The following is a 15,621-nucleotide window of genomic DNA, read 5'->3' on the forward strand; positions in this document are numbered from 1 at the left end:
CTTTGTGGGTCAGCTAAAAGTAAAATTCCATTAAAATAAAGTAAACTAACGATTGCAGCAATAAGCCAATTCTAACAGTGAAGAGATGCCATTAAATACAAGTGAGTGCGGCAACTGGAAAATTGACATTGGCTTGAAAGTGGATGAGCAATAGCGTGTTGCCACGATGAACTCTTCAATATTACTGCATGTGTTTTCCTTCACAGCAGATAAACAAAGTTTGACATCTCGCCTCTTGATAAGTTTGTGTTTGGAGGGAACAGCCCCAAAGCACACAATCCAAAAGGCTCCACTGAGAAAATGTCAGCATAAGTGCTGATTTTAAGCTGCAGAAGCTTTAACGACTGATTGAAAATGGGGCATGAATGTTAAGAGCTTGTGAAGTACCTACATATTACCATGGGCTCGTTTGCTGGTCCTGACTAGAAATTGAAAACAACACTGCCGCTAAATTGTCAGCTCAACGCCGATGTTCTTTGAAAGAAAACACATGGTGAAAAGCCCTTGAGCTAAACCGCAGAAATATTGTGTATTCTCTTTTTGTATAAAATAAATGTTATATTAATTAAGAATTGTTCACTGTATATTTTATAGATAACTGGCTCGTGTTTCTAAGCTACTTTAAGACTTTTGTTATGAACAAAGCTGCTAACTTGAATATGGCTTCAGAGTATCAGTGATAATTTATTGAATAGATTGGTGGTCGGGGAAGGTATCAAATTCGATAGTCTCCAAAAACAGGTGAAGACATTGCGATGCACAATGAATCTGTTCACAATGTAGGCAGCATATAAGCTGATGTTGTTACTGAATTGCAAGACTGCCCTATCAAGACAGTACTAAATGTGGTGTGGAGTGGCTGCATGCCTCAGCAGAGGGCCCATATTTATGCGAGGCTAGAACCAACCTGGATCTGTTGCAGGGGAGTACTTTTTGGCTGGAGCGAGTGCTGGAACTGGTTTTGGAAGAGAGTTTGAACAGAATCTGAACAGTCTTTTGGGAGGAGTAAATTTTGCCACAAGAGGAGAGAGATTGTGCTCAGCAGCTCTATGATGTTGCTCTGGATGTCTTGGTAAAGAGAGAGGAGATACACTCTATCCACTGGGATCCAGAGGGTAACAATGGTGCGACCACTGTGATGTACCGTGCCAGAAGGGAGGAGCAGGGAATGGTTTTTCATAGAAGTTACAGTGCAGAAAGAGGCCATTTGGCCCATCGAGTCTGCACTGGCTCTTGGAAAGAGCACCCTACCCAACCCCACACCTCCACCCTACCCTCATAACCTAGTAATTCCACCCAACACTAAAGGCAATTTTGGACACGAAGGGCAATTTATCATGGCCAATCCGCCTAACCTGCACATCTTTGGACTGTGGGAAGAAACCAGAGCACCCGGAGAAAACCCAGGCACACACGGGGAGAACGTGCAGACTCTGCACAGACAGTGACCCAAGCCGGGAATCGAACCTGGGACCCTGGAGCTGTGACGCAATTGTGCTAACCACTATGCTACCGTGCTGCCCTGTAGTGAAAGGTTCAATGACCTCACACAGAGGAATGTTCAGTGAAGATATTTTCAAATGTCTTCTGGAAACATAGAAAATAGGAGCAGGAATAGCCAATTCAGGCCTTTGAGCCTGCTCCGCCATTCATTATGATCATGGCTGATCATCCAACTCAGTACTCTGTTCCCATTTTTCTCCTGTATCCTATGATCCCTTTAGTCTCAAGAGGTATATCCAACTCCTTGAAAACATACAATGTTTTGGCCTCAATTGCTTTTTGTGGTAGCGAATTCCACAGGCTTACCACTCTCTGGTGAATACATTTCACCTCATATCAGCCCTAAATGGTTTACCCCATATCCTTAGACTGTGACCCCTGGTTCTGGACTCCCCCTGCTATCGGGAACATCCTTCCTGCATCTACCCTCTCTAGATGTACTCTGGATGTACTCTATCCACTGGGGCCCAGAGGGTGATAATGGTGTGACCACTGTCCAGTGCCAGAGGTCTAGTAGGGAGGTGCAGGAAATGGTGCTGTAAAAGGTTCAATGACTTCATACAGTGGAATGGCCAGTGAAGATATTTTCAAATGTCTTCTAGAAATAGTTCATGTTAGAATTTTATAGATGTCTATGAGATTTTCCCTCATTCTTCTCAATCCCAATATTTGTAACCATTGACCACATCAAAGAGAGGTAAGTGCTTTCAAAGCACGAAGTGCATTAAGACCCATTTGCGTTTATTTACATGCTCCTGCTCGCATCCGGGACAGAGAATCCCACCCATTATCTTTTCATCACACCACGCTCATGATCAACTGCTGCAGGGGATTCAATAACTGAAGTCCCCATTCCACCACCCCGCCAATAACACTCGTCCACCCCCCAAACTTTCAGTATTCTGGTCACACAAAGTCTGGGGCACAAAATGGCATCACACCAGCATAAGGTTTGGAAAGCACTGCGATAGATACACACTAAACCCATCAGAAGAAAAAATTGGTGCTTGTGGGGGTTCTCAATTATCCTAATATGAGCTTTGAGAAGGATTCTATAAGCAAAGTCATGTTCTCTATCACTTCGATAAACTCTTCAAGCTGCTCTTTCCAAGCACCAGAACAAGATCCTTGCATTCTCTTATAATTGGGAAATTATTTGACTGTAACAAAATATGACTGGGGTAAGTTACAGCGTGTGTCGATCAAATCTTATGGGTAGCACCGTTTGTTTCCCTCAGTTGCATTGAACCCCTCAAACTGGTTGTCAGATGAGTGGTAAAAATATAAAGACACACATAATCATTTTATAAAACCTATTTGCAGAAGAGTTTTGATTTCCGACCTTTGAAACCAGGGAAATGTCCTGATAATCCATCAAGCAAATTTTGTTGGAGTTTATTTTTTTGTTCTTGGTGTGTTTCTGCTGGCTCGTTAGGGCAATATTTACCACCCGTCGCTAATTATCTTTGAGAGGGTGGTGATGAGGAGCCTCTTTCTTGAACTGCTGCAATCCCTGTGAGGTAGGTACAACCATAATATTTTTTTCCCTGAAGCGTTTTGATACAAATTAATAGCTTGCTACACAATTTTAGAGGGCAGTCAAGAGTTCATGCACCTGTGGATTGGGAGTCATGTGTAGGCCAGACCAGGTAAGGATGGCAGATTTCCACCTCTGAAGCACACTGGTGAGTCAGATGGGTTTTACAACAATTCAGTAGTTTTCTGACCGTTATTAATGAGACTAAAACTTTAATCCCTATTTATTAATTCACAGCATTTAAATTCTCCAGCTGTCTTTAAGTACACAACGATGAGTTGAAAAACCTCAAAGAGCTGATTCAGGAAATGGCCACTAAACTATGTTTTAACATGACATTCTTTTGCATTGCTAGCAAATTAGTGACCTTTACAGCTTGATGAATTTGTTCTGCTTGTGTCATTGAGCCATTTTATATCAGAAAGGGTGACATTCAACGCTGGTGGTGATGCAAATGGCTGGTTTTAAGGCCCGATGATTTTCTGTTCTGTGGGGCATGAGTTTTAAAAGTTCATGCCAGGCGGGAAACTACGGCAGTGGGTTTGCCGCCCATTTTAGGCACTGCCACATCGTCCACTCGACAGGTGTGGTACAGCAGAAATCGAAAAGTATTTTTTAAAGCAAAACAATGTTTATTCTATGAACTCAAGTTAACCATTTTAAAACATGCAGAGAACATCTTAGCAACAATCAATTGAAATATAACCCCCAAAGAATACAACGCGAAGTAATCCTTAATAATTTCCCAAACAAACATCCAGAAGACAAAAGAAACACCTTTTAACAGAAGCACATTAGGTTTACATTCACGACGGAGAACATTTATAATTCTGAATTCACCAAATGATCAAGTGATAGTCTTTTCATGGCAGAGAGAATAGCAGTACACCTGCTTTGTCTGGCTTCAGCTCCAACACTGAAAACGAAACCAAAAAAACACAGACACACCTAAGCTTTTCTCAAAGTGAAACTAAAAAACAGTGCCAGAGCTCAGCTCCACCCACACTCTGACATCGCTGCAGTAACATGAGCATTCAAACATTTCTTAAAGTGACATTCTCATGATAAAAGTCAAAACAGTTGATGGCATAGAGTCAAAAAACCGTGTGCACTTGAATGAAATGAAACCAGAATGTAACCAGCGTACATTAAACAAGGTGATACAATGGCCATCCTGTTAATCATAGGTGGTAATCCGCCAAAGGGACACTTTGCATAGACTCAGGCAAAGAAATGACAACTTGGAGCACAAAGGTGGTTTTATCTATTTTATGATGAGAAATTCCTAAGACACCTAGAATTAATCCTCTATCACTGCTTCCTGTCCTGAGAAATCAATCTCATTGACTGCAATGAAAAGTAAATGTCTGTGCACCCTCTGACGTTGAATTTCACACTGATTGTCTTGTACTCACCGGGAACTGCCAGCACCAATTTCACTTCATGCTTTTAATGGCCAAAAAGTAGACATGATCCTGTCTGCCTGGATATATAATTTTAACCCCATGGCCTGGAACTGTTAGAGTGGTTAGCATTGCTGCATTACAGATCCAGGGTCCCAGGTTCGACTTCGGCCTTGGGTGAATGTCTGTGCGGAGTTTGCTCATTCTGCCATGCCTATATGGGTTCCTTCTGGGTGCTCCAGTTTCCTCCCACCGTCCAAAGATCTGCAGGTTAGGTGTGTTGGCCATGGTCAATGCTCAGGGTTATGACAATGCTAAATGGGCCTTGTAGAGTGCTCTTTCAGAGGGTCGGTGCAGACTCGATGGGCTGAATGACCCCCTTCTGCACTGCAAGGATTCTATGGATTTTTTGGAAATAACAAATTGCCAAGCAATTTATTCCCAATAGAAATACATTAGCCTCATATTCACGTTTGAAAAAAAACTACAGAGGTTACTACAAATATAATGGAAAATAATTCAGCAGGATGCATTTGCTTGATGAATTATCGTTCATGTACACAAAACATCCCACTGCCAAGTCAAAATATTTCCAGGGTTATTTTGGATATTGCAACAGAACAATGACATATTGTTGACTGAGTGACAAGACATTTGTGTTTACTTTCAGGAAGAAAATGCTGGAACATACATTTCAGGCACATATGATCACTAAAGACACGGGGTTAGAAATCAATATGCTAATTTCTTGGGGTTCAAGGAAAACCCTAAGAATTGAGTAGTGGGACATCCCAGGCCTAATAGGTGCAGTGGTTGGCTTCACTGCTAAATGTGTGGGGATGTTTTGGGGCTAACTTGGGTGAATGCTTAAAACATATTCAAGGCTGTTTACATGTGCAGATATGCAGCCTAACATTGTTGCAAGATCTCATTGATCTCTCAGCAAATATCAGGTCATCAGGCCTTTAGAATGTCTTTGGTTGCCAATTCCAAGTAATGATTACATTTTTGTCTTGTTAAAAAAAACATCCCGTGGATCCAGGAGTAAGAGTGCATCCTCTTTGTTCTTAATCTGATTTATGGAGTATGTAATGTTCGCACATGTTTCTGTTATCTGTAAATTGTCAGACACTTTGACAAGTTTGTTACTCAAATATTTTACACCCAGATGCTCTTATTGGCAAGGTGATCAAAGGAGAAGCACAAGTTTATAATTCAATCAAATCTATTATCAAACACAGTAAAACAGTTGCATTATCCCAAATGCTTCATTTTATTCGTGCTGATGACTCAATCGAGCTGCGGGTCCCATTCTCTGGCTCTTGGTTGTTTCAGGGCCATGAAGCTGGGTCTCGCTCGTTTCTCTTGTCTGTCCCCTAGTTCTCTGTCAAACCTTCTCTTCGTCGAGTCTTCACTGGGAGGGCTCTGGTGGTCGATTCTTATTCCCCTCTTTGTGCCTTTCCAGAAAGTTCTCTGGCCCTCAGCCAAATGAGGTCTTGGGGCGGGGGCCGCAACACCCAATGGAGTTGATGATTGCAACTCTGCAGGGCACCAGGAACCCACCCCCAGTGGCCCATCTCCAGGTGTCATTGTCTGCATGTAACCTTACTCCTTATATGGCAATGGCGGGAAATCTGGGTGCCAGAAAGTCTGGTTTCATCTGGGCAATCCACAGCAATCAATCCATTTGACTGGGCCCAATTATCTCTTGATGTCTTGTTCTCAGGGGCAGGCCCAGACTTGCCTCGACTGTCTGTCTTTGCTCAGTGTATTTGAACTTGGCTGTTCAAATTTCATCAGGGGTGACTGTGGCTTTGATTTTAAATGTACAATTCTTAATTTAAAGTGTCCAATTGTACATCGGGCCTAAAAGTCAGCCCACTGGCCATTTTACCACACTGTACTGTCAGTGGGATGACTGAATTGCTCAACAGCTTTAATAATGACTGTTACATTCTTTGTCATTAAAGCACTAATGATACAGAAGGTTTGGTGAAACAATAATGTGGGTTCTTTTTTGAAGATAAGACAACATACAGATAGATTTACTAGCAAGCTAAATGCAGCACATCTAATCCTATCCTGCTGCTTGCTCACTGATAACAAGTCACTGGACTAATGCATCACATCCTGTTGAGGTGGTAATGATTAATAGTTGTTTAATATGTGCATCCTTAAAGGTGCATGCACATCATATCACAATGGTCATTACCAAGCTGGATGCACCACATTTCATATTAATATTCAGTTCATTGCACATATTGAAAAATGTAATTTCTCATCAACTTTTCACATTTCAAAATATACTTTGCAACACATTTTTATGAACAAATCAGCTTTGCCTCAAGTTGGTTGCGTTTCCTTCACTGAGTCAAAAGGCATTGTGTTAAAACCCCAGCCCAGAGTGTGGAGCATATAATCTAAGCTGACACTTCAGTGGGAGAATGAAATGTCTTCCATATAAGATGTTAAGTCATCTGCCATCTTAAATGGACATAACTGATCCCATGGAACTATTTGGACAAGAGTCAAAGGATTCTCGCATTATTCTGGCCAACAGTTATCCCTCATCCAACATCACAGAACCATTTGATTTGATTTATTACCCTGAGGTACAGTGAAAGGTATTGTTCTGCATACAGTCCAGACAGAGTGTTCCATACATGCAAAAACATAGGACATACATAAATACATAATGTAAATACATAGACACGGACATCGGGTGAAGCATACGGAGCGTAGTACTACTCAGTGGAGAAGATGTGTGAAGAGATCAGTTCAGTCCATAAGAGGGCCATGCGGAGCCTGGTAACAGAAGGGAAGAAGCTGTTTTTGAACCTGTTAGTGCGTGTTCTCAGACTTTTGTATCTCCTGCCCGATGGAAAAGGCTGGAAGAGAGAGAATAACCCGGTTAGGATGGGTCTTTGATTATGCTGCCCGCTTTCCCAAGGTAGCGAGAGGTGTAGACAGAGTCAATGGATGGGAAGCGGATTCCCGTGATGGACTGGATTGTGTTCATGACTCTCCATAATTTCTTATGGTCTTGGGCTGAGCAATCACCATACCAGGCTGTGATGCAGCCAGATAGGATGCTTTCTGTGATGCACCCAGATAGGGTGATTTCTATGGTGCACCAATGTAAAAATTGGTAAGTGTCAATGTGGACCTGCCGAATTTCCTCAGTTTCCTGAGGAAGTATAGGTGCTATTGTGCTTTCTTGGCCGTAAACCTTGGACAGATTTTTGGTGATGTGCCCACCTAGGAATTTGGAGCTGTCAACCATCTCCACTGTGGCACTTTTGATACAGACAGGGTGTGTACAATACTTTGCTTCCTGAAGTCAATGACCAGCTCCTTAGTTTTGCTGGCATTGAGTGAGAGATTATTGTTGTTACACCACGCCACTAGGTTCTCTATCTCCCTCCTGTACTTTGACTTATCGTTGTTTGAGATCCAACCCATTTCGGTCATGTCATCAGCAAAGTGGAAATGATGGCGTAGTGGTATTTGTGGTGATATGCATCACTGTAAATACATAAGGGGTTAATGTAGATACACTAGGACACTGTAAATACACAAGGGGTTAATGTGAACACACTACACCTAGCTAGACACTAGAGGGAGCACCAGAGACATCATGACACAAAGACAGTCAGATAGGACACGACCAATGGGCATTCAGAACACACACAGAGGTGACACTACCACAGGAGGGTATTACACCAACCCATATATAAGGACACAGCACACATGATCTTCCTCTTTCCAGTGGAGACACTCAGTGAGTACACAGGGTTGATTTGAAACACATCACAGCCACCACCTGGATTGTAGCAGACTGGTTCGTCAGTCTGAGTAGCTATAGCAGGATTAACAGGAGAGTCGAATCCAAATAGGAGAATTGTTAACAGTTTAATAAATGTGTTAAAGCTATCTCCAAGTCTGAACCTTCCTTTGCCAGAGTGCACATCAAGGGAGCAGCTTGTGCTACGTCAAGAGCATAACAATACATGGTACCAATGAGTGAACTGTTTAAATCCATATAGTTACACCTCAGCAAATAGTGACAACCAGCAACAGCAGCCAGGCAAGATGATGGAGTTGGAATTATCTATTCAGATATACAGATTATCTATTCAAATGACTGCTACATTCCTCTACAGTACACCAATGTATTTCAAAAGGACTTCATTGGATGTGAACCGTCTGAAGTCCATGAAAGGCACGATTTTCAAGTTCTTCCTTATTTCTAAATATAACAGTGCACTTTACTTATAAAGATGTATCTTACTTGCATTCTTTGCCATGAAAACCATTGGAACTGCTTTTGGGGCCATTATTTTAAAGTGTCTTTTTACTTTACACCATTATCCTCTTCGCCTCTCCTTCATTTCTTGATGTTAAAATTAAGAACTGAAAAAAAAGCACAGCTTTCTAAACTGGCAATAAACACTAACTTTAAAGGTCATTAACCATGGGTTTATATCTATAGTTCGTGTATGGTAATTGCAGCCATGAAAGCCAGTATGTAATGGTGAGGAACTTCACAATTCAAAGTGAGGAATCAGAGCAGCAGTTAGTGCATTAAACCCACGTGCACTCGATAAGAGGCGAGTTGCATTATTATTTGGAGGCTGATGTAGTTAGTTTGAATTAAGGAGCAGTTGGTGAACACATTCTCTCAAGAATGATTCACAGTGCAATTAGTAAACTCCTTAATTAGGGAGGGAGAAAATGAGCTTTCTTAATTGGGGGAAATATATATTGAAATATTGAAAATGAAGTGCTTCAAGGCATGAGTCTATTTTTCAAAACTGATTGCAAAGTGCTCTTGGTATCTGGATGAAAATACCAGTGTAATATGTAGCTGTCAACTTTTAATGGTGCGGAATATTTTTAGACTGACATTACGCATTTCCAATTAGCCCGACCCACTACTCTTGATTAGACAGTTCCAGGTTTCCTGGCGCAATTTTGACACAAGAGTGTGTGCTGTGGATGTTACCCTCATTGGAGCAGGAATTGAGCGCCAAAGCAGGAATCATTGAAGTAACCAGTGCAGACCTGTCAAAAAGCAACCCAGGTGCAGCACAGTAGCACTGCTGCCTCACTGCGCCAGGGACCCGGGTTCAATTCCGGCCTCTGTCTGTGTGGAGTTTGCCTGTTCTCCCTGTGTCTTTGTGGGTTTCTTCCGGGTGCTCCGGGTTTCCTCCCACAGTCCAAAGATGTGCAGGCTAGGTGGATTGGCCACGCTAAATTGCCCCTTAATGCCCAAGATTGTACAGCTTAGGTTCTGGATTACGGGGATAGGGCGGGGTGGACAGGGGAGTGTAAATGGGTAGAGTGCTCATTCGAAGGGTCGATGCAGGCTCGATGGGCCGAGTGGCTTCCTTCTGCACTGTAGGGACTCTGTGATCCTATGAATCTCTGATGTCTGTGCATTAATACAGCTGCTGGTCCCTCAGAAATCCTCCGGTCTACCTCTGGCCTATCTGTGTCCCACCATTTGATTTGATTTGATTTTGATTTGTTTATTGTCACGTGTACCGAGGTACAGTGAAAAGTATTTTTCTGCGAGCAGCTCAACAGATCGTTAAGTACATGGGAAGAAAAGGGAATAAAAGAAAATACATAATAGGGCAACACAAGATATACGGTGTAAAAAAGAGAGACGTTAGTAATAATGTTAGGTTTAGAATTATTTTTTAAAAGATTAGAACTAGTATAAGTTAAGTAAAAAGTGGATCTGTTGGGGAGAGCTTGCAGAGTCGCCTCGCTCCGGCGCCATCTTGGAGAGCCATATCTTCCGTAAGATAATACTCCTGGTCCACAGAGTCAAAGCCCACCAAATGAAACTCAACTTTCAAATGGATTTGGGCCTCATTCCAAGGTCTCTGCATGGACAGCACGAGCCCTCCTCCTGTTGCAAGTCTGTCCAAAGAAAAAAATCTATCCCGCCATTGGGCAGCACGGTAGCATGGTGGTTAGCATAAATGCTTCACAGCTCCAGGGTCCCAGGTTCGATTCCCGGCTGGGTCACTGTCTGTGCGGAGTCTGCACGTCCTCCCCGTGTGTGCGTGGGTTTCCTCCGGGTGTTCCGGTTTCCTCCCACAGTCCAAAGATGTGCGGGTTAGGTGGATTGGCCATGTTAAATTGCCCGTAGTGTCCTAAAAAGTAAGGTTAAGGTTGTTGGGTTACGGGTATAGGGTGGATATGTGGGTTTGAGTAGGGTGATCATTGCTCGGCACAACATCGAGGGCCGAAGGGCCTGTTCTGTGCTGTACTGTTCTATGTTCTATGATCTGATTGCTGGCTATAGAATCTTGCTGTGGGTTGCCTGGCAATAAGCAAGTTATTTCTTCTTTCACACTCTGACAGGAATTAATCTATATGGTATTCACTGTGGTATTGTTCTATCATTTCTTATCAACTGTCCGTGAAGGTGGTTTATGTAGCAAAATATATCACTTCTTCCTGTCACTTATACTCAAATTTTGTTAAAACCAAGAGAGAAAAAAGAATCACCAGCAGTGATAGATTCCGAGATACATCACTGTGTAACCTGCCAACTTATTTCACTGTCAATTAGTTCACAGGGCAGAACTATCCTCAAACATTTCAATGAATCCCAATAGGAGGTTGGATGCAATTGAGATTTCAGTCCACCCACACTGAACATTTTTTTTGGAGGGGAGCATGTTTTGCACCGGCCGTGAGGGGGTAAACACACTGGCAGGTCCAGCTTCACAGAGATCGAGACGCCATTTTTAAAGGGCCCCAATCTCACCGTGACAGTAAAGATCCTCCCCTCCCAACGTCACCGGCATCGGGTTTTCACTATTGAGTCTCCCTTCAGACCCACCCCCCTTTCCAATTGCCCCTTAATTGGAAAAAATGAATTGGGTACTCTAAATTTATTTTAAAAAAACTATGGGGATGTAAGATGCTCTGCCCCCCTTTTGCCCCCCCTTTTGGCAGTGCTAAACTGGCAGTGCCCTCTGGCACGCTTGGCAATGTCAATCAGGCAGGGCCGGGGCACTGCCCTGCCATGTCCCGACCACCCGGGGGCTTCAATAATATCTGAGCTCCCACCCCCCCACCACCGTGGTCATCATGCCTGGTCTCTGGGGGTGGAGACCAGTAGTGATTACCCCCAGCCTCAGATGCGACGGTGGGGGCGAGAGTGTGGAGACTACGGGAGAATCTGGCTTTGAATTGACAAAGCATATTTCACTGCTTATTTAAATATGCTAATCTGAAGGGTATGAACTAGATTATGTCAGCTGCAACAGGCAAGGAGCATTGTGCTCTGTTCGGCACCAGGCACAAATCTGGTTTAGGGGCTCTACCATTATTCTCTCGGCATAGTAGGATGTGCGCTGGGCACAACACGGGCAGAGAATTGCTCCCCACTATTTTCATTTCCCAGTTTTGACGTATATTTTTTACACCTTTTTAAAAAGATTTTGTGTCTGAAATTTTATGGGACTCACTTTTAAATGTTCTTTCAGCAACAACTGTTGTGTTTTTCCAATGATTTTAAAACACCAATCACTGCTAAGGGATTGGATAAACACACTGTGTGTTCATTTATTTAGGCTGGCATACAAGAGCAGACATGCAAAGATATAACGTGAAGACACATCAGCTGTGCTGACTAGGTCTGCTATGCATAAAAGCAAATGTGAAACAAAAACTGGATTGCGTGACCCACGTGCATTCTAATGATGCCATGCTGCAATCCCTTAATGCCATATTGCAACAATAGCACTTTTGTAGCACATTTAATGTCGAAAAATATCCCAACCATCATGAAATAATTGCATAATAATTGTCGGTGCCTTTAGGTCAGTGACAAAATATATAATCAAAGATGTAGGTGTTAAGCAATGTCTTAAAGGTGGAAAAAGCTTCAGGGAAGAATTCCAGAGCTTATGGCCTGGGAAACTGTAGCCATGCCAGCAATGGTGGTGTGAAGTAGGGGAAGATGGATAAGAGCAGAGTTGGAGTAACATACAGTTATCAGAGGATAACAGAGTTATAAGATGAAGGTGTTGGTGGACTAGGAATAAATTCAAACCAATGGGCAAGGGAGTGGCAGGCGAATGGGACTTGGAGTCAGTTAGGATTCCGTCAGCAGAGATTTGGGGGAACTTAAGTTCATGAAGGGTGAGATTTGGAACTCCAGTGAGGACAGCATTGGAATACTTGAATTTGGAGGTAATGAAGGATAGATCATTGCATCCATGCCTCTGTTCCCCAAGCATTTCTCACCATGCTGGAGTATTGAATTGCAATTCATTGAGACTACTAAGGTATGTGTAAATGGTGTCGGGCTGTCAATTCAAAATGGCTCAAAAGGTTAGACTTTTATTCACAGCTGAAAACATTTAGTGAGGAGCTATTAATCACAACAAGAGTATTTATAAGCATTTTGGTTTGTATCAAAGCAGAGTACTTGAGATGCATTCAAGCATGAAGGGAGAGATAGATAAACAATTCACCATTCACCTGTCTCGGGATTTATAAAACCGTCAATCACTGGCTGGTGAAATGTCTTGCTATGTGAGATTGAATGGGGGTTTTGCATTTCAAAAGCTCTCAAGGGATTTGAAGCCCTTTCAAACATGCTTTGCTTTCAAGGAAGCCTTTTGCACTTGCAACAGCTGCTGCTTTAAGCACTTTTGTCTGAGGCAGCAGATGTTAGGGAAGGGTAAATGACAAAGCAGTAACTTTCACTATACTGCCTGGACTGCTCTTCAGCTTTCAGTTAGGGAGTGATTGATGGGGGTCTTGATGCGACATTTGCTGCATAGCCGATGACGAGTCTGATGGGGTGACTGATGGGAGTTCCGATTGGGGGGTCTGGTTGGGAAGGGATTTGATGGTGCGACTGATGGGAGCCTGATGGGCGGGTGGGAGGCGGGTGGGGCGTCTGATGAGGGTGACTGATGTGGGGGGGGGGGTGGGTCTGATGGGGGTCCTGATTGGGGGGTCTGATAGGGGGAGTCTGAGGCGGTGACTGATCGGGAGTCTGATGGGGGTTTGGGGATCAGTGAGGAGGAGGAGGTTGGGTCACCCACATGTGGGGAGGGGTGACCTGTTAATCCTGTGGTGAGGGGGAGGATACCCCTACATGCCAGAGTGAGGGAGCCGCATTTAAATGTTGGGGGGAGGGAGGCCTTCCGTGACTGACTTCCTTCACCACCTTGGGGTTCACCGCATCAGGACCATGCTTGGGCAAGCTTGTGCCAAAGCCTGCCAGGTGGAATTCCTGCTGTGCGAGTTGGTGCATAATAGGGTTGCAGGGGGCGGTGGGGTGGGGATGGGTCCATGGTGGGGGTGGTGAATTGGGCTTCCAGTCCATTAGTCGAATTTAAATTATGCATCCTCCCGTTGACTCAGGGTGGTTAGCGCATTGAGTCTGTCAGTGGCGGATCAGAACATCGCAACGTGGGCGCCAATCCTGTTTCTCAGAGGATGTTCCATTCTCTGCCCGATTGGGAATACTGATTGCAGCGTGGGCACTGTAGAATCCACGGCCAGATGTAGAATTAGCCCATCTTCAGGAAGAGGAATAAGGTGTGGTGTTAAGGGAGTCAAAACCTGGAGTGGTATCAATCAACTATTTTCCAATGAGGTGTCTGTCTGAAGGAAAATTTCTGGTGCTGTTGAGGTTTAAGTAATCATATTCATATACTGGGATTGTGGGGACCAAGGCAACAGTAATAGCAGGTGATCTTTGTAATGCAGCACGGAATGTGATTAGAGACCTGTGATTACCCAGACGAATGAGGAAACCCTTATTCCCGAGCAGTAATTAATTTTATTTTTCTGTTTTCTTCCAGCCGAGCCATTAAAGCCAACCCTGATCTACTTCCAGAAACACCATGGACGAATATCTTTTACAATGACTTTTGGGGAACACTTCTTACACACAGTGGCAGCCACAAGTCCTACCGTCCACTGTGTACGTTTTCCTTTCGCTTTAACTGTGCCTTCGGAGGTATGGACCCCTGGGGCTACCATCTTGTCAATGTGCTGTTGCACAGTGCAGTCACTGGTCTCTTCACAAACCTCTCTCGGGTGCTGTTTGGCGATGGCTATTGGACCTTCATTGCGGGCCTCCTGTTTGCAACGCATCCTATCCACACCGAGGCAGTGGCTGGAGTTGTAGGCCGAGCAGATGTGGGAGCCGGACTCTTTTTCCTCCTTTCTTTAATGTGTTACATCCGGCACTGTGGGTGCAGGGGACGTTCTCTATGGACCTGGGCCTGGTTGTTTGGAAGTTTCATATGCGCTGCCTGCAGTATGCTTTGGAAGGAGCAAGGTGTAACTGTCCTGGCTATTTCAGCTGTCTACGATGTCTTTGTGGACCGTAGGCTCAGATTTTACCAGCTCATCTCATTGATTCACAAGGTAGGTCGCTTCAGATGAATGCAGGAACTGGTGGCCACTCATTAATGGAGTAACTGTGAGTCAACATTGCTGGCAGGGACCTCACCCATTGACAGTGCATGTCAGAAACCCAGGGGTGGGCAGACCATGTCTTTCTGACTGGAAGCATATCCATATGAATTTACCCTCCCCATGAAATCCTGTGTTTATTGAGCTGTCATGTAGATTCTGATAACAATTATATTAAGTGCCTTCCAGTTTTGTTGCTCTTTCGCAGTTCCACATGACCTTCAGATTGCATTCTGGTCTGTTATGGCACATTGTGTCCCAGCCAATATAAACCACATCAGCGATTGGTGTCAAGCTGATAACAATTTGGACACGTTAATAAAATGGGGCAGTGGAGTGAAACGGAGATTGCCCATCCCTTGTTCTCAATCATTGAATATACTACATCCCCCTCAGTACAGGCAACAGCTGCAATGTTCCATTTGTTTACAGCACTGATTCGTGTTCAATTTAGGAAATAAATTGTTAAAGCAAACAAAAGAAGTTCACACTGGTTTTCACAACATTGGACATGGGTGCAAAGTAGTGCAGAGACGCCTGACTGAAAGTAACTTGTGTTGAACTTGGCAGTGCCACTACTTAACCACAAATATTTGGATACAGCTTTGAATCAGACAATATTTTTAAACTATAACCATATAGGAGTTGAGCTGATTGAATATACATTCTTCAAAGATGTCGTAGAAAATCACAATTTTCATGTCGCAGATT

General features: G+C 43.6%; 1 protein-coding gene across 2 annotated transcripts in view; it reads left to right on the forward strand.

Annotated features, from left to right (window-relative positions):
* The window catches only part of tmtc2a (transmembrane O-mannosyltransferase targeting cadherins 2a), a 204,281-nt gene that overhangs the window by 64,868 nt on the left and 123,792 nt on the right, over positions 1–15,621 (forward strand). For both annotated transcript variants that reach the window (XM_038780384.1, XM_038780385.1), the window contains exon 2: positions 14,292–14,862. In XM_038780384.1, the coding sequence (XP_038636312.1) occupies positions 14,292–14,862 (571 nt within the window). The remainder of the gene's footprint in view (positions 1–14,291; positions 14,863–15,621) is intronic.

Source organism: Scyliorhinus canicula, chromosome 20 (assembly GCF_902713615.1).
Source record: "Scyliorhinus canicula chromosome 20, sScyCan1.1, whole genome shotgun sequence".
Taxonomy (NCBI): Eukaryota; Metazoa; Chordata; class Chondrichthyes; order Carcharhiniformes; family Scyliorhinidae; genus Scyliorhinus; species Scyliorhinus canicula.